Source organism: Pempheris klunzingeri, chromosome 7, assembly GCF_042242105.1.
Source record: "Pempheris klunzingeri isolate RE-2024b chromosome 7, fPemKlu1.hap1, whole genome shotgun sequence".
Classification (NCBI taxonomy): Eukaryota; Metazoa; Chordata; class Actinopteri; order Acropomatiformes; family Pempheridae; genus Pempheris; species Pempheris klunzingeri.
The window spans coordinates 9,234,299-9,262,293 of NC_092018.1; the positions used below are offsets into that span (position 1 = coordinate 9,234,299).

Genomic DNA, 27,995 nt, shown 5'->3' on the forward strand with positions numbered 1-27,995 from the left:
GGAAAATTAAGTGCACACTCTTTGATTTTAACAAGACAGGAGAGCAGATAAGGTTTTTTTTTTCTTCAGAGAGAGGAAGAGAGCAGAAAAGTGCTTCTCCAGCAAAACTGTTTGCAGATTGCGACGTGCACTTAATTGAAAGGAACGCGGGAGCAAAGTTACCGACATGGAAAGATGGGTGGCACGAGGCTCTTGCTGCTTGCAGTTCGTCCACCAGTTGGTCTATGAAACTTACTGAACTCAGAGTTAAACTTTCAGGGCTGCCTTTCCCCCCTACGGCAAATTGAAGTGCGATGAGGAAAGGGGGAATTTGCTATTCTCAGAGCCTTTGCCCTTCGAGGTGGTGGAAGAGAACAGAATATGAATAGGGGAGAGAAGAAAACACTTCAGAAGATGAAAACAAGCCTTGAAAGGCAACTGGTGCAATATAACCAACTCTGGCATAAATACTGGATGAACAGCAATAAAGAATGCAGGGTAGATGTCAAAAGGATTGGGGCACAGAGACCTTAGTGTCACCTATCTTTCACAAAACAGACTTTTAGCCCAGGGTTATCATTAGCCTCAGGCTGATTTGGCCCACGGCTAACACACAGTGAAAGAGAAAGCATCAATTTGTCAACTGTAAACTAAATTTGGAGACACGAGTCACTGCTGGAGACCTTCTTAGCATTGTCATTGTCAACATTCAATATTTAATATCAATCATTTAATAAAAAAATTTACTTGTGTGCCCTTCAGTATGATAATTAGGACAAGGACTTAAGCACTATCCTTTAACTCTGTTAACAGTGAGAAATTACATAATTGTGCAAAACACCAAGAAACTTAAAGTCTGCAAAACCTTCCTCAACAATGCCTCACTTATCTAAAAACCAACGTTTTGAATTTTGTGGTTAAAATCTATAGAATACTGATAAAAGCATAAATAAAAACCAGAACAACATTTGCATGTTTTGACCAAATATTTCCTTAAGGCTGCACAAGATTTCCCTAAATCTAACCCTCTTTAGCCATGTACAGAGTTGTATGTGTGGTCTTAACACAGAGAAAAGACCCTCCAGAATGGAACCAAAACCACAACTACGACAAGAAGGAGGGAAGGAAAGAAAGGGAAAAAAATGCATGTGGGTGTACACATGTGAATGTTACAAAGAAAAATGCTGAGAGCAAGTGAAAGACCACACAGAAACATCCTGCAGCAATTCAATTATTCAATTTTGTAGAAGAGAAAGAGAGGGCGGATCACAGTGAGTGAAAGGCTCATCCTCATCTGTGATTGATTAGGAGAGACAGAGACAGAATCCGTGGAGCGCAATACTGCCCCATGACTGTGTGATTTATAGCGCACTAAAACCCAAAAAGCCCATCTCAATGTGGTTTCCTGGATCAATCCATGTGGAGAGCAAAGGTTCAGCCCACAATATGGTCCCACAAGTGTTCAGCCATTCATTTTTTGCATTAAGCTTTTAGAAAAGCCTTTTTCCACACTGATTCAAACCTTTTTAGTTTAGTAAACAGCTAAAACAGGGTGAAATAAGTTCAGAGTTCAATTGGTTGAGTCACCTTTTAATTCTTCGTGTGTAATACGATATTTATGATTATTACATCAAAGCCAACAGCTTGTATACCTACAACACAACATATAAGTCTAAATGAAAAGCAAAATATCAAGTTTTTGGATCTCACAGAGCAAACGTATTGAGCCAAACTCAAGACTGTAAACCATTCTCCCACAAAGCAACAAAATCAGTTCCTTCTTCCTGAGAGATTGGTGGAGAGAACCTTAGTTAGCCTTTCAAGCTGTCAGAGAGAATAAATGGCCTCTGTGGAAAAATGTAAGTGTTTCTGGGTCGTCTTAATTCCTGGCAAACTTAATGACAATTTTAGGCCAAGCAACCAGAGCGCCTAGACATAACAATTCCCAAACAAGCTCACCCCATTTCTCTCAAGTCTAATGACAGGAAGCTAAAATAATTGCAACGATCTCATGTCTGAAAAATGACTGTCTGAAATTGATACCGCTGTGCTGAAATGTTATCAGCAGCAATATTAATCTCTCACCTAGTGGTAATTGCTAATTTCATATACTATTAAGTTGATGAATGGGGTTTTAACAAACTGAGCTATTGTTAACAACTTAAAGCAGACTAATTCATCAAGGTCACGATCACTCATGGACTGCAAAGAAATATTAGCAGGTAAAAGAGCAAGAGCGTCAGTGAGAAGAGGAAAGATCAAAATAAAAAAGGGGTGAAAAACAGACACGCCAAATGGCTATTTACGTTCTCTTTCTGGATCATAATCCAATACTAAATGACAAATATAGTAAAATATGTGATTGTAATATGGTGGAAAAGCACACAACTCAGCATTAGCATCAACAAGCCGCGGCTTGCAAAAGCAGCTGGCAGGCTGTTTTCAGAAAGTGGAAAACAAAGTAGCATCTAGTGGTGGTTTACAATAGTCTGACACTGTCTTCAGCACCAGCTGCTTTTATTAAAAGAAAACAGTACTTCAGGTGTCTATGCCATGCTCATAATGTACAAATCAAACCCAGCTCTAATAATGAGATCAGTCATTAAAGGAGCTACATGGAACTTTCATTTTGTCTTAATTTTGGCTATCCCTGTACAAAACAGTGGTAGTGATTCCCAGGGTGAAGACTGCATCGAAGCACCTCAAATGTATGAACTAACTATAAGGCTCTCCATGATAGGATCAGATCATCATACAGAGAAGCTGTGGATGTATTCATATGATTGGGACACATAAGTAATAATCATCAAAATCAGCTGCTGTTTTGGTCCCCCGATTATAATTGAAACCAATAAAGTGAATTAATTCTTCAACCAACACTGGGTTATAATGCTGCGTTTTGAATTTAGTGATGGAGCAACCTTTTAAAATTTGGATGAAGGACTGCATTTAGTTTCTGTTGTGCACAGTCTTTATGTTAACGAGACTTTGTGTCGGCCAAAACAGGATGAGGATGAATATTTTTTTGCGGCAGTTGCATGCATTTGTCTGAGAGGACAAGAGGAAGATTAGAACAGAAGAAGAACGACCAGTTCTCCAAGACGGAGAGGCTAAACAGAAATGAATAAATCTGTATAGTAATGTGGATGTTGCCTAGCCAACCTTCAATCTGGTCGCGCACTTACGAGAAGAGGGTGCATCAGGTACAGCTTTGGGCTGTATTCATGCATAAACTCCAACACTGCAGTAACCAACAGTAAAAAAGCTATAGTGCTGAGTAGTCTTATAACCCCAGAACATTTGTAGTAGCTGTATAGCTGAGAAAGGTACCTGTGGAGAGCCAACCTGAGAACAAAGCACAGCACCAACGCAAGCAGGGAGAAAAAGCGCAAATATGAGACCAGATGTGTGGGACTGACCAGTTTGTTCTCTTGCAAGTAGAGTCTCTGCAGTTTACGGCAGCCTCTAGCCAAGGCCACCATGCCCTCATCTGTGATACTGTAGCACTGACCCAAGTGGATGTCCTTCAGCTCACTGCAGTGCTCTCCCAGCTGGAGGCAAAAGGAGCAATTAGCACAAGATTGAGTATAAGAATAATTTACTTTTCATTTGGGAATAAAAAGATCCAATGAGACAAACAAAGTGGCAAAAAAAGAGGAATATGTCTCCACTGTGGCACAAAATGCACACCTTTTTCAGTGCTTCATCCGTGAGTTTGTCCTGGTTGCCCACGTGCACCTTAACCAGCAGAGGGCAGTGTGTAGCCAAGGCCGACAGGGACATGTCACCAAGCTGCTTACAGCGGTAGGCGGTATACTTCTGCAGGCCTGGACAATGTGAGGCCAGCGATGACACACCATGGTCATGGACCCCTCTGCAATCTGAGATGGCTATCTCTGTCACATTCTGCCTCCGAGAGGCGATTTTCACCAGGAGATCATCGTTTACCTGAGGAACAGGGTAACACAAAGAGAGACGAAAGACAAAAGAAACAATAGAACTTTTTGTTAATGATAATGGTCGAGGAAAATGTACAAATGACAAGTCAGAGGTTTGATCCCAGAAGCAGTTGTCCATCCTGTTAGACCCTAAGACCTCTCCCGCTTACTCACTTCAAGCCAAGAGTGTCAACTAAATGTCTAAAATATAAAAAGTGAAAAGCTGAAAAGGCAGAAAGTGTACAACCCTACTGAAAACGAATAATTCCTGAAGACGATAGTGTCTTGCAATTCTCTGTGTGCTTACTTGTTGTAGGCCACTGAGGTCAATTTGCTTCCAGAACTGGAAGTCCAAGCAGAGGTCCCTCCAGTACTTACAAACCAGAGAGGCACAGAGACAGCGCTCCTTCACTGTCAAGTGGGAGAGTATCTGTAAGGAGGCAAAAGAAGATATAATGCAGAAAGCTGAATCATTCCAGAATCCACATTTCCAGTCTAGTGAAATCCATTCAACAACAGGTCCGATCCTGTGGCTCATTTGTCAAACAAACTTGGTACACAGCATGCTTCCTATCAATGACAACCTCTAGCTTAGTACTTTAACATCTTCCAATGCACAGACATCAGTAATGTGACTCTTTGATGAACTCTGACCTTAAGAAGGATGGAGGAAGGCAGGTGGTTGATACTTAAGTGATCAGCAGCGTCAGAACTTCTCGCCTGGCAGTCGTCATAATGATGAAGGCAGCAGGGGGACGAGTCCGAACTGTGCGGCAAATCAGCATGAAGACCCAACCCACAGCAGCCATCAGCAGGTGAGGAGGAAGAGGAGGAGGCAGAGGAAGAGGAAGAGGAGGAAGAAGCGGAGGAGGAGGGAAGCGGACAGAGGGGAAGGTGGCAGTGGCCAGTTTCAGAGTTCGAGGCGGCCTCTCCCCCACCTCCTCCCACTCCTCCGTTCTCCAGCCCTCCGTCAGGGGCAGCGAAGGCGCAGCGGGGCTGCTTGCAGGGGGTGCACCTCTGCACCTCTGAGCACTTCCTCTTACACACCTGCACCCAGAGACACACACAGATCAACCAGGTGGGACCAGATTGCCTTCATGCAAGTCAAGACAGATTTTAGCTGTAAAGACTTTAAATACAACTGCAACCTTAGACCACCCTTATTATGAATCATCAAATCAAATCACCATCCCTGACCTTGGATCTCCAGTGAGAACAAAATACATCGAACGTTGTTACTTTCAGTGTGAAATTTCACACGTTACTCCTACAATTCTGTTATTACATCTTGAGAACACAGAACAGACACTGTGTAACGTTAACCTAAGAATTTTGATGGACACTATGTATTTTTTTTTTGGCGCCTGTAAACAGATGCCTTCTCTGGTCCTAGTTAAGATGCTATGGTTATTGTGCCTGAATTTGCACATTTGTGACGTTGTTATTTTTAAACCTTTTAGCTGATTCATATTTGTCCCTTTTGTGTTACAGAGCATTATAAGCCGTTGTAAGCTGCCCTTATTCAGCGACAGTCTTGGTCAACAAACACATTTTCGTGGATGGTTAGTCATTGCCAGAAATGGTCATCAGTGATAAAAAGCATCACAATTTTTTTCAGAAATTTTCTTTTGTCCATAACAACATTTTAAGCGATTCTTCCGCATGAGTGCATTCATGTGAGGAGGAGCACATTCTTCTATTAAACTGACTAACTAGCGTTTCTATGGTAACTCATTAGTGAACCTAGAATTTCTTCAAGTAAAGACAGACCTATTAACCAGTAGTAGCCGCACAGATAAATCAAGGCTGTTTAAATCATCTATACAGTTGTAGGTCCATGTTGCATCTTCACCAGCTACAATCTTTGGTATTGTTTGTGCAGCACCTCCCCAGCTCCCTACCATCTCAGAGTAGTCGCTGGTACAGCCAGGCACAGGAACAGGTATGGGTACGGTCACAGACACCCCAGCGGTTCGGAACAGCGCCGGTGGGGGAATCAGTTTGGCAGGGACGGCTGATAAAAGGCTCCTCCCTTGGCCCTCCCAGATAGCAAGGTCCCGAGGTGACAATAAGAACTTTGAGCAGTCCTCAGGAGAGGCGAGTGTTGCGTATCGCTCAGCGAGCTTTGAGGCAGCTGCTGCTCCGATGCCAACTCCAACCACACCAGGGACACCGATTCCAGTGATGCTGTTGTGGCGGCACCCACTGCCGTTGACGCCGGCCTCCAAATGGTCACTGTCGTCAAGACCACTGCTGTTGCTGTGGACGATGAAGCAGAGCATGCAAGGCAGCTGCAGGAAACAGTTCCTCTTCTTCTTCTTCCTGTGATGCAACTTGCGTGTCCTCTTCTTCAGGCGGTAACCATTTTTCGAGAGAAGATGGCCCATATAGATGATTCAAGGAAACTCTAGAACAACAGGAGTCAGTTCATTAGTAAATATATTATTTTGCAATATTCTATAGTATCATTGTCGGTCATTATTGGTGTCAATACCAACCACTTTCATGTTCATTTAACCAAACATCTAGAAAACAAGCAACGTACAAGAACTTCGCCAAAAATTAAATAGTATAAAACTTATGTCTTAAGGCAGTAAATATCTATTCTAAATAAACAGAAAAGAAGAATATGGACACAAGACCTGACAAAGCATTCAATTAACTTTCAATTCTTGACAATACTCAACAAGTACTGAGGTTTAACATCTAACCCCTGAGCAGTGTGGTAGGAAAAAAAAGTGCAGCTTTCATATATCACAAAAACATCTTTTTTTAAATAGTTTTCACACCAACTATTTTTTTATTCTGGCAAAAGTAAATATCACTTTATAGGTAGAGACCTGCATCAACAAGTAGGGGAAACAATCAAATTGTCCGCCAACAATATCCTCTGGAATAAGAAAACAGACAAATTGTATATGCAAATACACAACAAAAGTATTATTTCTCATCAGTCTCCCTTGCTGTCCTTGTAACAAAGTAGATTCTCTCTTTGAGTCATTTTGTTGATCTGGAGAGATGAGAAGAGAAAGAGTGATTCTAACACTGAAAACACTGTAACTTTAGAGGGTACACCACTTGACTCATCTGGCTCACACTGCTGAGGCCTCATATTACCTTCAGCTAAACTTCATAATGCCTTTTTGGCACTAAACAAAAAGTGTGGATATTGTCCCCCATCACTAACATTAGAACCATTAACGAGATCCATCCTCAACCAGAATTTGCAGGGAGAACAATTACAGAGATCAATAACTCTACATGTACATAATGACATGTGAGTATTAAAGCCTGTTACATTTCTACCTGTACATTTGTTTTGTTTTTTCACCAGAATCGCCATCCAAGGACATGCTCACACGTTGCCAGACAGAGTGGCAATCGAGGGTGTGCTCTGCAACGGTGGGAAGCCTCATATCTACAAGGACAAGAAGAAATTCTCACGCCAGTAGATGATAACACAATGTGTGAGAACTACACCCACAACGCCCATTATAAAACCTAACTGTATATGCTCACCAGATGAGCCTTTTACTCTGTAACCTCCATGATGTTGTTGCACTGTCAAACGCTCCTCTTACATGTAAGATTAAACTTTGTTATAACTTGCAAGCTGGCTCCAATCTCCTCTACCTAAAGAAGAAGTCTTTTGACAATTTGGCGCCCAACGTGGGGCCCCAATATCCATTCTCTTCCTCCGGTGAAAACCACAGACCTTGCGCAAGGCTGAGTGAAAAAACTCAGAGGTAAGACCTCCACCGCGGGATTCCTAAAAACCCGTTTTGGACAGGGAGGCCAGGGCCACTGGAGAGAGGGATGGTGACGGGGTGTAGCAGAGGAGTGACGAACCAGCTACCCTGAGTCCGGGACTCAACAACAGGGGTGAGTTAAACAAAAGGATAGGTCAGGGACCTATAGCAAGTCAGGGACTTGTGGTAAGTCAGGGACTTACGGTAAATGTCTTCAGAAAGACTGATAGGTCAGGGACCTAGGGTAAGTCAGGGACTTACGGTAAAGCGTCTTTAGAAGGACGACAAAAAACTAATCTCTCAGCGCCTGAGTTAACAATAATAGACGTCGGGAAGTCAGGGACTTCAGGGAGTCAGGGACTCACAGAGAATTTTTTTTATTAAATAAATTTTCCCTAAAATTAAAAAAATAATAATAATAATAAAATAAATAAAATTAAAATAAAAAAAATTAAAAAAGAAATAAAAAGAAAAAGAAAAAAAAAAAAAAAAGAAAAAAAAAAAAAGGGTAATTGCTGCAGCAGTTGTTATCGGAGTCAGGGACCTGACGAGGTCCAGTATGAAGGGGATGCGAAGCGCATGAAACAGGAAAAAAAAATAATGTAAAATATTTGAAAAAATGGCAAAATAAATATGAGTTTAAGGGAAAACTGCAAGTAGGAGATTGCAGAGAATTAGTGGCAAAGATTGAAACAAATACAAAGGGGAGTAAGATAAAAGCAAGAAAGGAAGGCCTCACAGAAGCCCAGGTGTGGTTAAACAAAGCACTCAAACAAGCTGGCCTTCAGCGCCAGAGGGAGAAAAAAAGAGGGGGAGGAAAAGCAGAGACAGAGAGAAAAGGAGAAGGAAGCAGAAAGGGACATGAAAATTCCTAACCTTTATCCTGTGTTGTATTCTGCCCGAGATAAGCGAGAGGACCACGAATACAGACCCCTGGGTCCTTTCCCAAGTCTACCGCCATACTCGGATCCTCAACAACCACCTCTGCTGTCTAGGCCTCTCCTGGGGAAAGTCACTTTAAAGTCCTCACCTCCAGGACCGTCCTCCTCCTCATCTGCCTCCCACCACTTGCCTCAATCATCCATGACTGCACAACCATCTCTGTCCGGGGTGGACACACCACACCGGACCCGAAGCGGTAATGTATACAATCCTTTACATTACCTCAGTCCAACACCACCACCAGTACCTAATCTAGGACTTAAAGATGCAGAAATGTTTCCTATGATAGAAATGCCAAATCCCAGAGCAGGACAGAGTAATCAACCCCCCACTGTCAGAGTGTATAGACCATGGACTGATGCAGATGTAAAAGAAGCTGCTGCTGGCATCGTCCATCCCAAATTAAATTCAGAAGAATTCCTAACAGAGATAAAGAGACTGTGTGACAGTTTCAGGCTGGACACAGTGGAGACTGAGAGAGTCCTGCGATGTGTTGTGAAACAGGATTGGTGTTTGGTGAAGGGGACATGGGACCCCTTCGAAAATAATGCACCCATCTCGTTCGGACATGTGCAATACAATGAGAGGACAGAGGCACTGTATGGTAGAATAGTCCAACACTACAGAGGACAGGCTTGTTACTCTAAAGTGTTAGAGTGCAAACAGGGACCAGAGGAGACAGTGCTAGTCTATTTCAATAGGCTGAGTCAGATTTTTGCATCTCACAGTGGTATACCTGTAGACTGTGCAGACACGAGTAATTACAACCTACAGCTAAAAAATGCATTCCTGCTTGGAATGCATCAACAAATCTGCAATAACATTAAAAAGCACCTCGTAGGGTGGAGGAGTGCAGGGATTCAAACCATCAAAGATCATGCAGAACATGGTGAGGAACAAATGAATGTAAAGAAAAAGAAACTTAAAGCTAAAAGTAATGACACTTTTATTGTTGATGACTGTGATGAATTTCCCACTGATGAATATTATGATGTTTGTTACCGAGGAAATGATCAAAGAGGAGGAGGTGGACGAGGATGGGGACGAGGACACGGAGGGGACGGCAGATGCTACAATTGTGGCAAATTTGGACATTGGACAGAGGGCCAGAACACAGAGGAGGATCATGAGGAGGATGACGAGTGGCAACATGACAATGATCAGTCAGCAGAATCATTTTAGATTTGCAGCTATTTTTGATCCATGGGATTTCACATGTCTCAACAGGAGGGATGGTATCTGTGATAAATAAAACATTTACAATCTATGGTTATCAAAACTACTCCAAGACAAGGTACATTTCCTGAAGTAACCTACTATTTTCAAATTGTCTGTATGGATTTCATAGAACTAAACAAAAATTGAAGGAAAAAGATACTGTTTGGTGATAATAGATATGTTCCCATATTCACATCCATGTTTTACTTTGTTTTCGTCTATCAGGGAAATAATGATTAGTTAGTAGGGGCAGGTCCACTTCACAGGTACGATGGGATGACCAGCCTGGAGGTGGACAGTTTCTGTTCTTTTACGGATGTTCCCATACTCAAAGTTTCCAGAGTAGACAACAGCTATTTTTCTCATTGTGTACCGTTTGTGTGCAGTTAATTTTTGACATTATTGTGACCCTCTGGGAGTGCCATAGTGCGGTCGCCGGGGCAGCGGGACCGTAAGAGAATTTTCCTGTCCAGAAAGATTGATTGTTCTGCCAGACAGGTTTTTCGCTCTTACACTCCATGGGCTTTTGATATACATGTAAGGTAAAGTTCTTATATGTTATGTGGAAAGTTGCACTCTTGTGAGTGCAAACAGGAGGGAATGTTATGAGAATCGCCATCCAAGGACATGCTCACACGTTGCCAGACAGAGTGGCAATCGAGGGTGTGCTCTGCAACGGTGGGAAGCCTCATATCTACAAGGACAAGAAGAAATTCTCACGCCAGTAGATGATAACACAATGTGTGAGAACTACACCCACAACGCCCATTATAAAACCTAACTGTATATGCTCACCAGATGAGCCTTTTACTCTGTAACCTCCATGATGTTGTTGCACTGTCAAACGCTCCTCTTACATGTAAGATTAAACTTTGTTATAACTTGCAAGCTGGCTCCAATCTCCTCTACCTAAAGAAGAAGTCTTTTGACACTGATGTTCCCTATCTTTTTCTCATAATGTTTATTTGCTTCCATTTGCACTCTGTGTATTTGCACTGCAATTGCTACACAATATTTTCCCTCAGGATGAATTAGGTAATAACTTACGTTATCTTAAAATAGACCTGGAAAAATGTCAGCCTACCCTCAAGCTGTCAAGGACGATGGAGATACATCTATATATACTGAAACAGCTGGGCGCAAATATGGTGCTGAAAATAGACAACACTGTCATTACACTCTCCATGTAGTACACAATACTAGAAAGCACAGCGAGGTCTTAGCTGGTGTCACAATGAAATACTCCAATTTGGATGTGTTTAAAGCCACTAGATTGTGTTGCTTCAAAGCCCAAACCTGCAGTAACACACTCAGCAATAGAGCAGCGAGCTGTAGAATCGCTTTATATGTTAGCAAGGAAACAGCAACGATGCATCGTCTGAATGAAAAAAATGTAAACAGTGAACAGGTGGTCATTTGTTTAGCATGTACACACACACAAAAAGCAGTCCTACGGTGACGGTTGTGTTTTGGCTGAAGTCGCAGCAGGTTTATGTCTAGTCTTTATTCCAACTTAATAACATATTCACATCCTAGTTTAGAGAAAAAGCTTCGGTTTCGGTGCTAACCCAGTTCAGCTCTCTGACAGGCTAGCTTGCTCCATCCCTGGATGCTAAGTTAGCTGCAGACCCAACATGAAACATCTCTCACCACTTCACACGGTGCTCCCACACTCCGGGCGGTGCTCGCATAATACTGCTATGCTGTCCGGCCGAGGTGAGCGCTGACAGGTCCCGACAGAAGACACACGGAGGCAAGAAAGCCTGCTACTGAACTAGCGTAGTGTTTATCCAAACAGTGGCAGCTCTTGGCTCTGCTGCTGTGGCTGCTGCTGCTCTTGAGCACAACACTTCCGCTCCGACAGGGCAGCGGGAAGGAAGCCGACGAGGGCGATTCGTAATTCGTCACCGGAGCTGTATGGGTGAATTTGCCTGCTTTAGGGGTGTAGATAGTGAAGTGATAGACCTAAATACACTTTATCCCTAGTTCCAGTTTGTGCATTTTACACTTATTGCACTGACTATTACATTCTCGTCCTAAATCTAACTGTCTAACGCTTCACAGGTAAATGCAAGTAAAATTTCCCCCAGGACCCTGAATATTCAGTTTGTGGTTATTGGATTAAGTGCAAAATGTGCTTATTCACCAATGTAACACACTTTAAACTGCATTTTGCACATGTCTTATTTAGGTCCCCAGTATTATTGTTCACTTTAAGTTGCTATTACATTGTGCACATTTCTAAATGAAGTTACCACAAACACACCAACACTCATCTAATCCCACAAGGAGTTGTCTTCCAGCTGCAGCTTTAATACTGGTTGGTTTTGGTAAAAAATATATCCTAATGAAGCTGCTGTTGCAGTTTACAATGTGCTCTGTACCATGTGTGGACTTAAACCACATGATATTCACAATGCACAGAGACCTGAGTCCCCCTGAGGACTATTTTTTGCTGCAGCTGTGACTGAGGAGCCATTATGGAAAGTATCTTCATATGGGAAAGTGTTATCAAACGCCTGAGTCAGGAATATCACACTCTTCAATTTTCAATTTCCGCCTTTCTTTTCCTTCTTTCTTTTTAATTTGTCTCTTGTGACTGCCCAAACTTTATGGAAGTGCTGTGGTAAAACTGTAGAATATCCCTTTAATGGTTTGACACTCATACCCAGTCCCAATACTCATCCATAACTCAGAGAGGGATTATTTTGTCAGCATGCCATGCGCAAACCTGCAAATGATGGATATGATGAAATGATTATCATCTATTAATATCTATTTTACTCTCTCTTTACTTTGACTTTGACATTGTTTGTCTCCTCTCTCTCTCTCTCTCTCTCTCTCTATCTATCTCTCACACACACACACACACACACACACACAAAATATGGGCGTGAATTTCCAGCCACCAGCTCCTCCACCCTGAACTCAAACTCCTAAAATAGCAGTGCGACTTGGGGAAGTCTCAGGGAGAGAGAAAAATGGCTGAAAGAGTTTCACCAATAACTCGACAAGTAACTACAGAAAATCGGGAATTTGGGAACACTTGTGTCGATTTTCGTCTTGAAGACATCGAAGATTGTTTAATTTACGACCGGCGTGGAGCCTCGATTCCGTTCAAGAAATTATATCAAGACAGGAAATCGGTCATAATTTTCGTGCGGGTAGGAAAAAAAACTTTGTTTGGCTTAACCTTGCTGCTGAGTCACATGGAGTTAAAATCATGAGAGGCTCGAGTTAAGTAGATGGAGCCTTTAAAGGGGGGCATCACAAAGTAGGCAACAGGTGAGCTCCAGCATCAGATGCCCTAACAGCTTCCCAGGCTGTGGAAGTGGAAGAATGGAGAGATCATCCATAGGTGACGACAGAGGGCGGAACATTGATTAGGTGCAAGATTAGAGTTTATTAGAGTAATGCAATGTCTCACATTACTATTGCCCATGAACGTAGCATACACTGTATTTCCCTGCAGAACTTCTTGTGCTACAGCTGCAAAGAATATGTGGATGACTTGAGCAAAATTCCTCAAGAAGCCCTGGAGGTAAGTCATGATGCACTGCAGGCTGGTAGGGACGAGTTGCATATTTGCAGTGATGGAATGTAACTAACATTTACTCAAGTGCTGCATTTAAGTAACTTACTTTTACTTGAGTATTTTCATCTTGTGCAACTTTTGGGCTACTACTGCTCCACTGCATCTCAGAGGGAAATATTGTACTTTTACTGCACTACCTATAGTTGTTTGAATTCTGATTTTTTTTTTTTTTTTTCTGACAAACTGAAGGATTAAGTGTTCCTTTTTAAGAGATTTGTGGTTCTCACAGAACAGCGATGCCACAAACACGAAGATTTCATATAATATGATGAATTGCTGTAGAATAAACTACCCAACAGTATATACAGTAGCTCAAATTAGCACTAACTTAAACAACAAATATTAATGCAGAAGTAAATTTAGATTTTAAAAAAGCATCATATATAGTAAGATAATACTGAGAGGGACTATTTTTCTACATCATCGCGTTTCTTTTTAAACTTTAAACACAAATTAAACTTCGCTGACAATACTTACATAGGCCTACTTTACTTATGGTTTTGAGTGACTTCCAGTTAAAGAGGAGTATTTTCAGGTTGTGTTATTTCTTGCACCACTGCTAATTTGACGTGCAAATCAGAGATAATACCCTGGATGAGTGTGAATCTAAATGGATGATTCTTGAAAATTCCAAAATGTGATGTGTGTTGTTGCAGGATGCTGACATTAGACTGGTTGTGATTGGTCAGTCTGCTCACCATCATATAGAGGTAATCAAAATCTGTGATTCTCATGCATCATTTCAGTCCGCCACAACTGCTCCTACTATCCTAATTTAGTTTTTGATGTCATCCAGCCGTTCTGCTCACTGACGGGGTATCCTTGTGAAATGTATGTGGACCCAGAGAGGTGCATTTATCAAAAGCTCGGGATGAAGAGAGAGGAGATATTTACAGACTCAGGTAAAGCAGTAACAGCACAAGGGAATAAACCCAGCATATATTCTGAGATGGTGATTAATGAAGAACTGCATCTGTGTGTGCACTGTGTGTTTGTGTGCTTAGCCCACCCTAGTCCCCATGTGAAGTCTGGGGTCTTTATGGGACAAATGAGGAGTATATGGAGGGCCATGACCAGCCCTGCATTTGACTTTCAGGGTGACCTACATCAGCAAGGTGGAGCCATCATTGTCGGACCAGGTAGCCTCACTCTCTGCTCGCTCGTATCTCTGCACCTGGTCTGTCTCAGACTCCATTGTGCTAAATCTTCCTCTTTTTCTCCCTCATTCTTTCTTCTCTCTGCAGGCTCTCAAGTTCATTTTTCCCATTTTGACACGAACCGCCTGGACCACATGCCCATTAACTGGCTCCTGCAGCTCGCCGGAGTTCAACAGACTGTGGACTTCAGCAATAAGCCAAAGATCATCCATGTGTAGCCAGCTGGCTGCCTGGAAGTGCGCTTCGTCCCACACACATCATGTGTCGCTTATTGAGTTGCATCGCCAACAAAACGCAACAAAAGCAGTTTCAGCAACATCATTCCCTGTAACAAATATTTGTCTCCCATTATGTGTGAGTTTGGTTTTACAATTACTTTGCTGGATGGTGACTTCACTGCCATGCCAAAACCATAAATATGTCTGAATCATATGCTGAGCGTGAAAGACAAAAGAGGAATCTTAACTCAAGGTCTCCGTACCAGCTTTTCCAGAGCTTCCTACCACATCTCATGGGCCGACGAGGGTGAAAGCTCTAGATAAAGCTTGTCTGTGAAGTGTGCAAATCTGTTCTGCTAACGAAGAGCATTATATTTGATGAGAAAGCTCTGGGAAAAGCTTGTGTTTCGTCCCTGAGGTATGTTTTTTTCTTCTCTTGTCAAAACTGTGAGTCTGTGGTCTTGAGTGAGTAAAGGGGTTAAGTTTGATTTTCTCTGTTTTCTACCTTTTTCTATCATACCTGCAAGTCTGTTCCCATACTAATATTCCAATACTAATATTCATGAACACTTTATAACAACTGATGTCACTGATTTGCTGTGTCACAGTTTTCTTTTTATACCCATAGCCACAGTGTTGTTGTTATACTGTAAATACAGTTGAATCGCTCTGTCTTGGATGCATCTGTTTTGCGTCACGCTGCCCCACATACACGCTCACTGCACGGACATATCCAAATGGGATCTATTGAGCACCCAGGACTACATATAATCCTGATACGTCACATGCAGGGGATTCAGAAAGCAGAAACCTGCCCCTGTTCATAGACGTCACCACCACCGGAGAGGCTGGAGTGGGCAACTGTGCCTCGCTTCAACACATCCACAACACTCATACGCAGATGCACAGACCATCAGCGGCGCAGGAGCAAAGACATGCTACAATAACACAGCAAGAAAACGGGGACGCGCCGCCGCCGCACTGCAAAGCGGAGGAGATCTGTTGCAGCAGCTCAGGAATGTCCACCGTGCAGCCCTGAGGAGGGAAAAAAATGAAGCGCAAGAGCGACAGGAGACGAGCCGAGTCGAGGAAAAAGCGCTGTGCAGCTCACAGCTCAGAGGCGGCGCCAAACTCCGATATTTACATTGAGATAACAGGTAAGAGGGTCTGCAGAATGAACCCCGTCAACTTCAAGCCTAGTTGGCAAATATGTAGGGACACACACAGCAGGCTGCGCATGCACGGCTCTGCGTTTTAAACCAGGGTGTGTGAAAGACTTTGATTTTTTTTTTTTTTTCCAGCTTTTGACCTAATATGGCGACACCGCCTGCCCCTTTATCGTTAATGCACTGGATTTGCGTGAACTTACCTTTTACAGCCTGTGACTAAAATGCACAATATTAGCGATTCAGTGTTTATTTTCGAGCAATAAATTACACCAGAACTTCGCTTTGTCTGCAACATCATGTTTCATGGGCTATGTAAGAGTTACATATGTGCACAAAAAGGCAGAATGGTGTATTGATGTCGCATATATCACAGTTAGCCCGCTGTCAGTCTCGTCAAGTGTTATTTTTTGTAAATTTTCTGGCGTTTTCCTGGTTCTTGTGCATCCTTGCGCAGCTCTAATCTGAGAGGAGGAGGGCCGTCGAAGTGGAAATCAGGAATTTGATTGGCTGAGGGATCGTCCTAGCAACCGCTTGGGCAACGTTCCCAGGCCTATCACGTGTCTGATTGGGAGAACTTTAAACTGGAGTGGGCGGGGTAGAGGCTGACTGACAGGCCTCTCATCCAATTACAGCACGTCTTTCATCTCTGGCAGCCAATAGCGTCCCGTGAAACAGCGCAGGGGAGGAGTCGGGCGGATATCATTTTTAGCAGAGTGCGCACTTGCACACGAAACTCTCCTTCCCTTCTCGTAACTTTCTTGCCTTGGAGAGCTGAAAAGCAAGCGCTGAAACGGGTTACAATTTTAAATTATCGCTTTTAATTTACTTTTTTAATCTCCGCGCGCACCATCCGTGTACGTTTTTACCCAGTATGCGCAAGTCGTCGTGAGGAAAAAAAAAAAAAAAAAAGAAAATCAACATCGTAGATTTCTCTGCAAAACGTCATGTTCAAAACTGTGGGCAAGATGACCGCGGACGATGTTTCGTCAAGATGTGTTGAGTTCATCAAGGGTGAGTTGCTGGAAAACACATTTTAAAAAAAAGTAATTGTGGACAAAGAGGAGCTGATTTGAGGGAAACGAGAGACAACAGAAGTAGCTTAAGTATGCATGACAAAAGCAAGTAACTGCCTCTTCGTTTTGTCGCCCTACCCCCTCCTCCCTCTTTCCTCCAGATCAGCTATATTTTGCCATACTAAAGCAAAAGATCAAGAGCACAGGGGAGCGACACTGTTTCTGCATAGATGAAGAGCTGGCATATGAGAAGTAAGTGTCCAGTGTCATCCCACCTTTGCATTTTGCTGATTAGTGAGTTATTTCTGTGATTTGCCCTTTCATCATGGAGTGCAATAAAAGACATCACGAATAGGCCGACAGCACCGTGTCTTGTAATTGAATTCAAAAGAGATCTTCCCATTAGAAGAAGTGATTTAAATGACAATGAATCTAGCTTTGATTGCAGAATTCGCCATTATGAAGTTATTCAACATATTCAGATGGGTCATTGTTATCATTAAATCTTATGTAGCTCAATTGGTACACCAAGATGTTAAATTGGGAAGTTTTGGTGCACTCGGGTTGGCAGATATCCAAATAACCACAACAGCATTAAAAATGAAAGGCAAATAAAAGCACACAGCAGACATAGTAGTAGTTTCAGGGCTTGTAGAAGGAGGCATGGCTGTTTCAGTGGGCTGTTGTTGGATTGCCTCAGGAGAGGATGACATGACTGACCTTTTCAGAGACATTTTAGTGCCAGTGTTACAAAAAAGACCTCTTGTCTCTGCAGCTTTTTGTCCCGTTCCGACTGACCCACTGTAGCATCGAATGCCTCCAAATATAGTCTTTACTATGTCAGTGTTTCTACTGTTTCGGTCTGAGGTAGCCGATTCTATCTAGTGAAACTTCCCAAGAGGCCGTAGCAGGTTGCATAAATAGCCACTCTGACACTCTCTTTCTTCTTCTCTCTCCCTCTCCCCCCTCCCTCAGCTTCTATGCAGACTTTGGTCCCCTTAACCTGGCCATGTTTTATCGCTTCTGTTGCAAGCTGACAAAGAAGCTCAAGGTAAAGTAAACCTCTGCTCTTAATTGCATTTCCTGGAAGGGAGACTGGGAAGCAAAACCCGGGTTAATAAGTATCTATTTATGCCTGCAGTAGGTAGGCACTAGAAAAGTAGGGTTACCATTTTTTTGCTGTAGTTAAATTTTTAATTCATGTCCTTAACATCCCTGGTTTTTGTCACCATGGGTCCTCTTTGAGGAAGTTTATCTGCATTCTGGGCTGTTAGGACACAAATGATGCAGCTGCCCACCAGCTCCTGTACGTAATGATCTCACGTAGTAATTGCTCAAACTTTTTTCAGCTAACAAATTCCAATAATTGGCATTTGCTTATGCGGCAACTTTGTAATTAAGTTATTATTTCATTTACAAGTTAAAAGTTCTTATCTATAAGGAATATGTGTGTTTTTTACATTTCTTTGTAGCCAATGTATTTGTGAGTCAAATAAATGAATAAATAAGGTGACACATGTGATTCATACTGTTGCTATTAATGTCTCCACACAGTCTATTACACTCTCAAGGAAGAAGATCATATTTTATACTTGTGGAGATCAAAAGAAACAAGTCAATGCTGCCTACCTAATCGGCTCATATGCAGTAAGTGGTGTACAAACATATGTCACATGCAGCATATCAAATCCTATCGGCATATAACACCCGAGGCACTTTGCTGACTGGACATTTGTCTTTAAAGGTAATGAATCTAAACATGATGCCAGAGGAGGCCTACAGTCTGCTGTTGTCAAGGAATTCAACGTATATTCCATTCAGGTAACGATTCACCATTACCGTTTCTATTTCACGTTAACTTGTTCAAACGGCTAAGAATGACTCCAGTTTAGGCTTTAGTCACATAGCATGTATCTTTTTGGCAGTGTGTCTCCCTGTCAGAATAATATTTTCAGGAAACTAAAGATCCTTTTGTATGTCGTGCTGATAACGACTATTTTACATTTCAGAGATGCTTCGTTTGGAACCTGCATGTACAACCTGAACATCCTAGACTGCCTTCGTGCTGTTCACAAGGTATGTCATTTAAAGATCTATTTATTTTTCTTTCTTGCTGTGTCACGTCCTTAATGAAATTAACTCCCTCTCAACCATCTATCAGGCTCTGCAGTACGGCTGGCTCGATTTCTCTAACTTTGATGTGGAAGAATATGAGCACTATGAGAGAGCAGAAAATGGAGACTTAAACTGGATCATTCCAGGAAAGTTCCTTGCGTTCAGTGGGCCTCATCCAAAGAGCAAAATAGAGAATGGTATGTGTGTACCTTTTAATGTACTTCAAGTTTGTATTGTACCTTAAATCTACATCTGACCTCTATTTAACTCCTCCTAAACTCACAAGAAGGTTTTTTCTCTCCCACTTCAGGGTACCCTTTGCACGCTCCTGAGGCCTACATCCCATACTTCAGGAATCACAACATCACCGCCGTCGTCAGGCTCAACAAGAAGATGTATGATGCCAGGCGTTTCACAGACTCCGGCTTTGAGCACCACGATCTGTTCTTTGTGGACGGCAGTACACCAACCGACTCCATCGTCAGGAAGTTCCTCAACATCTGTGAGAACACAGAGGGAGCCATCGCTGTCCACTGCAAAGGTCAGATTTCTAACCCACGTCCACACCGCAGGAAACGTTGATGGCCGACTGTGGTTGGTGCTAGACGTTTGTATAAACTTTGCTCAGCATGCTTTGTAAAATAAACCAAAAAATATATTTAATGCTATGAATAAAAGATGAATCTAATGCTATATCTCTTTCTTTTCTCTTTTAGCTGGTCTGGGGAGGACTGGCACTCTGATTGGCTGCTACATGATGAAACATTACCACCTGACTGCTGCAGAGGCCATTGCCTGGATCAGGATCTGCAGACCGGGGTCTATCATTGGGCCTCAGCAGAACTTTGTGGAAGAGTAAGTGTTCACTGAAGCAGGATATCAAATCCGGAGCATTTAGTTGTCATATTACATATCCATGACCGGAGTTAAATAACATCCCTAGGTATTATTTATCAAGAATTTCAAAGTCAAAAACTCTCTCTGCGTGTCTCCTTCATCAGACCCGTGTGGGAAATATTTGATATTGTATTTTCCAGACTGTGGCCTGCACACTAAACCAGTGAAACATGTAGAAATCTCCTAATGTGAAATTAGCAAATCCATTAACTTTGATAGAAAATTGTGCCTTAATGTTGGACCTGATCACTCAGCATAAGATATTATAGAGCAGACTTCTGTATCATAGATACATACGGTGGTGCTGGATGGGTAAGAAACAAGTGTATTTGTAGTTGATTGAAATTTTGTGCATCAGGAAGCAGAACAGTCTGTGGGCAGAAGGAGATGTTTTCCGGGAGAAGATGCTAAATGAACGGGAGAACGGCAAGATGGCTGTGACCAGGATCCTGTCCGGAGTGGACGACATAACCATCAACGGGAGCAACAAGAACAGGACGTCCAAGAAAGAGGAAATGGAACTGGTGAGGTTTGAGGTCTTGTTATGCTTCCAGTTACAGTTAGCTGCATTATTTTTTGACTTATCGCTTTGTCTTTTCACCGCTTTCTTGTTCTGAAGTACAATGATGAAGAGGAGAGAAATGGCCTGACGCAGGGAGATAAACTGCGGGCCCTGAAGAGCAAGAGGCAGGCCAGATCCTCCTCAGGTTCACTTTCGTAAGTACCCAGGCAGCCTGCAAGTCACACCATGCATCACGCTGACGTGTTGTAGTACTGTAGAATGGACGATGCCTCTCCTCGTCAGTTCCTCGGGTCATTACGCACATACAGTGGTTTGGGGTTTTTTCTTTCAAATCATGAGTAATTTGTGATTTGAAAACGTAGGATTCCATAATGACCAGGAAGTGACCTTGTAGGGTTTTTTTTTCTTTTTTTCGTCACATTAACATTTCATTTGATGAGCTTTCTCCTTTCCTCAGTGTTTATTCAGGGTAGTCAGCTGGGCTTTTGTATCAGATTTTAGGCATGGCTAATCTGTTAGGGCTGCTCTCCCTTACCCATACCATGGCAATTCCATCCTAATATCATAACTTATTTACGAGTTAAGGAGCCAGGCAGCATCCTGTAATATTTCAATAACAGTCAGTATTTGAATTGAATATCAAAACGTGCAGATCAAGTGTAATTTAAGTCAACCCATTTTCTATAACCAGTGACTGATGAGAATGAATAATCAATGACAAGGAGGTCAAATATTAAGACACGGAGTGAGTGAGGAAGTTGTTTGGTGGACCCGACTGGAGTTATCTGATACTCAATCTGAAGGCTGGATTTAGAAAGGCACAAAAGATGTGGAAGTGAAAGATGTAATCTATGAATTTGTTTACAGGTAGTAATCTGTAAGTTATCTTCTTCAGTCAACAGATAAAGAGAGTTACAGCTGAGGGAAATAAATATGAAAGCTGTGCGCCGGTTTATTTAGATCTTGCATGTGTATTGCTCAGTGTCAATAGTCATGGTTAGTTTTGGTTAGCATTTCTTTTGATACTATTTAGTTGTTTTTTTTTTGATGGACTATAATGATTATAGCAACTCGTACAAAGCTCTGTTCTTAAATGATCTAATCAGCGTTGTACAGAAACTAATTACAAATAATGAAAAATGTTGCATTAGACTTAAATATTAGAATTTGAAAAATACACATTCATTGTGTCACAGTAGGGAAGAGAACTGGCTACAGTGTCAAATCAGTTCTGGACGATGAATCCAGGCAGGAGAAACAGGCAGTAAGCAAATGGCTGAGCAGTCACTGCAACTCGAAACTTGTACTTCATTGACGCTGAACACCTGCCGTGGGACCGTGTAAATCAATGGTTAAACATAAAGCAAGGGAGTGTCTCTATCTTCTGCAAGTCGGTGCTCTGCGATGATAGAAGTGCGCTCTCTCACAGCTTGCCAGTTGTTGAATCTGTAACCGGTTTATCTGGAAAGTGGCAAACAAAGCAGTAATGTGCATGAAATTAAACAGTACCACAAGTTAAACTCCAGCGTAGTTACCAATAAGTCACAGACATGTCGTTACAAACATGTTATACCTCTGTAAATTTGGTGATATTCGTTTCTAGTATATTTTTGTGTGGAACACACACTAGAGCCTGGACAAGTGTAGCATGACTAGCCAGCTCTCTTTGCTTCCCCGTCGTTCCCTCTCTAAATAAAGTCCACTTCATTTGTGTCCGTGTAAATCAAGCTGGGGAAGGTTGGGTGTTGGCTTAAGATGGTTAACTTGCCCGTGCCAATGTACCCATATGGCTTTGGCTTTTGTTGTCCCATGTCAGGCAGGTGGTAGTGTTCTGCTGCAGCCTCATGGGTACGGTGTGGCCGATGTGTTGCCTGCCGTTCAAAAGATAGCAGAAAGAGGCAGAGAGAGAGAGAGAGTGGGGGAGAGGAAAAACAGAGAGAGGATGTGAGGTTTTGTATGATGGAGGTAAGTGCACGTCACTTCCTTTCTAGCTGACATCCTCTTCCTGTAGAAATGGTTGCTATGCCAGTGAATGGTATGGCTGACTTAAAGTTGTTCTTTTGTTTCTTTTCTTTTTTTTTTTTTTTTCTTCTTTTGGGTGACTATGGTGTGAAGTGAATATGCACTTAGTGGATGCAATACATTTACACGCCTTTTCATTATCTGCCTCTCATGGACACACCGAGTTGTTCTGCTTTGATATCAAGGCTTATCCGCGATATCCGCCGAGTTACAGTAAAGCTCTCATGTTGAGACTGCTGTACTTGTTAACAACAGCACCAGTTCTTCAACTAATCACGATTTTACCTTAGATCTGGATTAGTTGAATTAAACGTTTAGTGCTTGGCTTGCACTACTGACTTCGCACTCAAGAAAAAAAAAAGTGTTAGCAAGGGAAACTTTGTCTTTGTTCTGATCTGCAGTAGGTACTTCCTCATTGTTTGGTAAAGTAACTAATGTACTTTCTCAGCTACTTGATGTTAAGGTGGTTTTCGAAATTGCCAATATTACTTTGTTGTTAGAGCGATCTTTGGCTGTGGCGTTTCATGCGTTTAATTAGATTTAAATGGCATCGTCAGGATGGCAAATTCCTCCTGATCCTCACCCTAATGCTAAAGGATTATAAAAACATCATCATGTGAGCTTCACAGGAGGTAGTGGGATGAAAATGGGTTCTCATTTGTTCTCAGGAGGGAGCTGAGGCAGAAGGGAGATTTGCTTGCACTTCGGGCCATATGCCTTATCAGTGTATGCGTTGCTAAACCTCTAACTTCCAGCTGAACTTCACCATCTGGCTCCACTGTTTGTTTTATTATGCAATACTACTGAAGTGCATGCTGAATTTCAGTGACGATTAGAGTGACAATTATATAAAAGCGTTTCATCTTTTCTGCCTTTTCATGCATGGCAACAGGCATGAAACCCTTTGACATGCATGCATGGACATGCCTCTATGTTGAATCTGTGTTTTTTTTTTTTGTCTAACATGCAGTTAATGTTGGGCCGGGTTCATTGTCAATTGCCTTTTTGTTTTTCCATTGCTTTTGAGACTGGATCAGTGTACACGTATCATCTGAGCTTTGTTTACTCCTTCAGGTTTCTGCCAGTTTCTTTTTAAATGGTCTGTTTAAGTGCAACAAAATTCAGTAATGAGTAAAGAATACAATTTTTATAAATGCTTTTATCAGCAAAGCATCAGAGCTGGACCAATGCTGGTAGACTGGTGTGAACCACTATTTTCTCATCAGATGCAGCTATCTGTATATTTTGGCCAGAAGCTGCAGTCTATAAATGCTTTTACAGCTTTTTAAATTTTTAGTTTTGCTATTTGATAATGTATTTACAGTATGTTGTATTTGTTATTTGTATCTACTGTTAATTTCAGCAAGTAAAGTTTTGTTCTGTTAAATACCTAAATTATCACCACTGTCAAAAATATAAAAATGTTTCCATTTTTACATTTTTGAGCTAGTATATTATAAGCTTTTGAAAACTCTACTTCAAAATTCCCACATCAGTCGGGTTCAAAGTACACTGAACAAAATGCTCACACATCAGAGCAAGTGAAGAACAAAAACTTGCTGACTGGCACTGTTGGATGCAAGGCTCTTTGAAAGGTATTTCATCTAATCCAGTCCCAGTGGAAAAGCAGAACATCAGAGGCTTTGTGTCCTGCCTGGACGTCTCTTGTCTCTCCTTCCTTTTTTCCGTTTGCTCTTGTTGTTGGATTTGTCCTCCTTTCAGATGGCTGGTAGCCATGCTGCTCTCCTCCCTGTGTAGCCTTGCCCTGTGGTGGATTGTGTATGGCTTCCCTTCTTCCATCCTGCATTTCTGTATAGACGGGTTAGGATTTCAATGAGTTCTACCGCCCGTCAGCCCCCAAAAAACCTGTCCTGCCCCCCCTTCTGGAGCTCTAACTGAGAATGCTGTAAGTGAGCCCCCGGTCTCTTTTTTTTTAATTCCCAACCCAAATCAGAAATTTGTTCAAAATCATCTTCTTGTTACTTTATTCTTTCTGCAAGCACAGTAAACTTAAAGCTGATGAGCAGAGCCAGTTTTACTAGTGTGAAATGTCAGAGGCTCCTGCCTCGTCTATGTCACCATTTTTTGCACATAATGATTTTATCTTTCTGTTCCCATAATCATGTCATCTTTAAACATCATGCTTTGCTGGTTAGTGTGTTTACTGCAGTGCCAACTATTAAAATTAATCCCTATTAGACACTTATGTCATGTTGATGACAATGACAACTTTGTCAGAGGGCAAATGAGTTCCCTCTGAAGAAATTTAGTGCCACCCCCTGGCTTTTTCTGGTAATTACCTGGCTTTACTAATCCTACCTGGCTGCTGAAGCTTCAGTAATGACCTATGCACAAGTCTAATGCTGTCAGATTTTAAAACCCTTCTTGCACATCTCCATACAGTCTTTTCCTCCCCTTCCTCCACTCTGTCCTCTCACCTTTCTCTCAGATCTCTCTATATATCACATTTAAGAGTTTAATCCCACTTCTTGCCGTTGTGTTACTTGTGTTTTCACAGACAAGAAGAGAATAAGATTCACACCAGGTCATCATCACAGTCCCTGAGGTAAAGTCTGCAAGCGAACACACACGTGTGCCTACACTGACTTGACATTAAACGTGGCTCAGACTAATTAACGGCGTTTGTCCTCTCCGCAGCACGGTCATCCTGCAGGCCAGTGTTCAGGGCTGTAAGGCCAGCGTCAACCCCTTGGCTCTGTCTGACCACTCGGACAGCAGGAAGAGGACCAGAACCTCACTGCCTGCCAACGGAATAGGAGGAAGGTCAGTGGCTGGATTTGACATTGAGTACTCATTCACCTAATGATAGCCCAGATGGATTGTCAAGGAGAGCAGCACAAGAAATAAGAGGGCAGTTTTTATTCAGCCAGACTCCAATGGAACTTTGGTACACTGAGTATGCTCCATTTGTTGATGAAGAGTTGTATATCGGTTATTAGGCCCTCAATTTGGACATGTCTTTGCTTCAAATTTTGCACATTTCATTGCCCATGACTATGCTGCACTGCTGCAATGATACATTAGATTCTGTGTTGATGTGGTTTATGTGAAAGTGAAACACAGTTGAGAAGCGCCCAAGAGGCTATAGCCACTCACGGATCCTTGTGGACTTAATTAACAGCTTCCCTTCTCTCTGCCAGCTCCCTGTGCCACACCAGACTGGCCAGGTCCCTAGGCAACTTGCATGTAGTGGCTGGCGACAGAGACCCAGTGCGTTGTGAGCCACGTGGCAGCCATAGAGACACAGCCAGTGCCACAGCCAACACAGGCACCCTCATCAACTTAAACATGGCACAGATCCACCTGCAGGCAAGCTCCCTCAGACCCACTCTGAGCCATATGGAGACTTGGGCTGCATTTGCACACAAACCGAGTCATTTTTCACCAATGATCAGTTTTCTATAAAGAGATGTTCCCTATGCTGTCCAAACTGGGAAAGTCATATTCAAATGATTCCTCCTCTGTTGCAGCAGCCATAGGGATGATCAGATCTCTGTTTAAGATCATTTCACTAGTGTCTGTGTGAATCCAGTCGAAATCCAGAGGCTCAGCGCTCTTCTCTCTCTTCTTAATGCTCAAGACAGTGGTTGTGTCATCATCAGTTAATGTAGTTTGGCTGGGATGCATCAACAAGGATTCACTGTTAAAACTAAATCCAATTGTGGTTTATCCATCGATTCTTTTCAACTGGATGTTTTATGTAGTTAGGAATGAACAAAATTCAATTTTGAGCTCACAGTGAACCATTTTTATCTGAGAGTAAAAGATGTGTAACGTCTGAAGGGCAGTGTCTCTGAGGTGGTTAGGAGGAAAAGTACAGTTGTTTAAAGATAAGAATCAGACTTAACTGGTCTCATTAACTTAAAGGCTCAATTGATTCAAGTTAGTTTGATTTTTTTTAAATTGATTTCCTGCTAAATCAGTAACTTGACAAAAGTCTATGTTAATTTAGTCTGTTATTTTAGGATTTATGCTGGTAGAGTAAACCAATGAAACATTTCATGATCAGATTTAGATTCTAAGTTGTTTATGTTTGCCATTTTCCATATTAATTCTCATTTGCATTGTTAGTTAATGCTTTATTCTTACCAGGGTTACATCTAAATCATCCAACACAGATGCATTTAAGTAGTAACCTAAACTGGTTGTCTGGAATCTGGAAATAAACCATGATGGTGCAACCCAGCCACAGTTCTCTTTTACTCAGATAATGTACTAACATTATAGATGGACTAACACTCGGTAAATCTGACCGTACTTATCACCACTCTAGGTTGCCAAATGAAACACCACCTGCCTGAGTCTCCTTGCTGCCTCTTTCTGTAGCTTTTCCTGCATGTTCTCTCAGAAGGGGATTTCCGAGGACGACTGGCTATAGCTTCTCTGGGCTCTGCTGCTCACTGTTGTCCTCTGCCTCTGGCCTCTTATCCCTACTCTATTAGCCACGTCTGAAGCCTTTACAGGTGCTAATCTGTACTGTTTGTACCCTCCTTTCTCTTTCTTTGTTTTGGATTTCTTACACGCAACAGACGCACTGTCTCCAGAGGACGTAAAGCTCGCAGCTCTTTGCAATCAGTTCGATTTTCCAGGCTATGGTATCATCTCCTTTTCACTTTCTGTGCTACATTTACTGTATTTGAAATAGTATTTTTTTTTTTATCTTAAATGAAGCATTTTTGCAGGCATGTCTGATTAATATACATAAACATTGATCGCATGCATGAAAAAATGTTGACAGATAATAAATGTAATGTAAATGAGTGAAATCAGTCTCCCTGTTAATCCTGTTGTTGTGTTTGTTTTCTTTAGTCACTCCATACCCAAAGCTAGAGCTCCTCTACTTCGGTGAGCCTGTGGATCTGGACATCCTGAGGAGGAATTTTACATGACATCCACCTTCTATACAGCTGTACTACTCTTTAGATTAAGTTTTAGAAAATTAGATTGTTTGATTACCATTTATTTTACCCATCAAGGCACTTTGGTTTATATATTTTTAACACAACATTATGAAACAGTTTATCATTGCCTGGTTGTTCCTACATATTGAAGCATGCAGTAGCAAACATCAGACTGGACCGCAACTGTTGAACTGACATGTGAATCCGTTCCTCTAAGATGAGCACTGTGCTGCAGATACTCTGGTTTATAGGACAGGAGATTCACATTCAGTTTGAAAAAAATTGAAGTGGTTGAGCTGGCCTGGAGATTGTAATAAAAACCTCTTTGGCCCTCCATGGCTCAACAGTTTGCCTTGGATGTAGTTGAAACATGGTCTATAATCACAAGAATCATTACTGTGCATATTTGTACCTCCATTCTAAATATCTGGCTTGTCTTTTATTTTCATTTACTTGTGAAGGTTTTCAGCTACTGTATTTCAAGACTGTAAATATGTCAACATTTGATATACTCAGTTTGTATTTTTTAAATATTTTG

General features: G+C 41.9%; 3 protein-coding genes across 12 annotated transcripts in view; 2 read left to right on the top strand and 1 right to left on the bottom strand.

Moving 5' to 3' along the window:
- fbxl17 (F-box and leucine-rich repeat protein 17) overlaps positions 1-11,661 on the bottom strand; it is a 205,606-nt gene extending 193,945 nt beyond the window's left edge. Inside the window, exons 1-6 of the mRNA XM_070833634.1 lie at positions 11,477-11,661; positions 5,819-6,324; positions 4,572-4,964; positions 4,225-4,347; positions 3,670-3,927; positions 3,399-3,530 (exon numbers count right to left, since the gene is read on the bottom strand). Of these exons, the coding sequence (XP_070689735.1) occupies positions 3,399-3,530; positions 3,670-3,927; positions 4,225-4,347; positions 4,572-4,964; positions 5,819-6,304 (1,392 nt within the window). The 5' untranslated portion in view covers positions 6,305-6,324; positions 11,477-11,661. The remainder of the gene's footprint in view (positions 1-3,398; positions 3,531-3,669; positions 3,928-4,224; positions 4,348-4,571; positions 4,965-5,818; positions 6,325-11,476) is intronic.
- Positions 11,662-12,807: 1,146 nt separating this feature from the next.
- prxl2c (peroxiredoxin like 2C) lies at positions 12,808-15,421 on the top strand. Its single transcript, XM_070834109.1, has 6 exons — positions 12,808-12,990; positions 13,299-13,367; positions 14,078-14,131; positions 14,218-14,323; positions 14,426-14,560; positions 14,666-15,421. The coding sequence occupies exons 1-6, from the start codon at positions 12,808-12,810 to the stop codon at positions 14,794-14,796; spliced, it is 678 nt and encodes a 225-aa protein (XP_070690210.1). The 3' UTR covers positions 14,797-15,421.
- Positions 15,422-15,725: 304 nt separating this feature from the next.
- cdc14b (cell division cycle 14B) lies at positions 15,726-27,981 on the top strand. Of its 10 annotated transcripts, none has more exons than XM_070833271.1 (15): positions 15,726-15,953; positions 17,140-17,230; positions 17,954-18,029; positions 18,533-18,625; positions 18,723-18,799; positions 18,988-19,054; positions 19,140-19,290; positions 19,404-19,634; positions 19,810-19,948; positions 20,349-20,514; positions 20,610-20,707; positions 25,054-25,100; positions 25,190-25,319; positions 27,086-27,151; positions 27,366-27,981. In XM_070833271.1, exons 1-15 carry the CDS (start codon positions 15,848-15,850, stop codon positions 27,403-27,405), a joined length of 1,578 nt encoding a protein of 525 aa, XP_070689372.1. In that variant the 5' UTR covers positions 15,726-15,847; the 3' UTR covers positions 27,406-27,981. The 10 variants fall into 10 exon arrangements, 9 of the variants coding, with proteins under 9 accessions (XP_070689372.1, XP_070689373.1, XP_070689374.1 ...); XM_070833272.1 differs by having other exon boundaries at positions 15,727-15,953; positions 25,054-25,101; positions 25,194-25,319; XM_070833268.1 differs by lacking the exon at positions 27,086-27,151 and adding an exon at positions 25,697-25,865 and having other exon boundaries at positions 15,732-15,953; positions 25,054-25,101; positions 25,194-25,319.
- Positions 27,982-27,995: the final 14 nt, after the last annotated feature.

Bases quoted from the DNA above. Each gene is read 5' to 3' on its own strand.
- prxl2c (XM_070834109.1), top strand. From the start codon at position 12,808: ATGGCTGAAAGAGTTTCACCAATAACTCGACAAGTAACTACAGAAAAT. The intron at 14,132-14,217 runs GTAATCAAAATC...GATGTCATCCAG, and splicing joins CTGCTCACCATCATATAGAG to CCGTTCTGCTCACTGACGGG. The intron at 14,561-14,665 runs GTAGCCTCACTC...TTCTCTCTGCAG, and splicing joins AGCCATCATTGTCGGACCAG to GCTCTCAAGTTCATTTTTCC.
- cdc14b (XM_070833267.1), top strand. From the start codon at position 15,848: ATGAAGCGCAAGAGCGACAGGAGACGAGCCGAGTCGAGGAAAAAGCGC. The intron at 19,055-19,139 runs GTATGTCATTTA...ACCATCTATCAG, and splicing joins GCCTTCGTGCTGTTCACAAG to GCTCTGCAGTACGGCTGGCT. The intron at 25,320-25,696 runs GTCAGTGGCTGG...TCTCTCTGCCAG, and splicing joins GCCAACGGAATAGGAGGAAG to CTCCCTGTGCCACACCAGAC.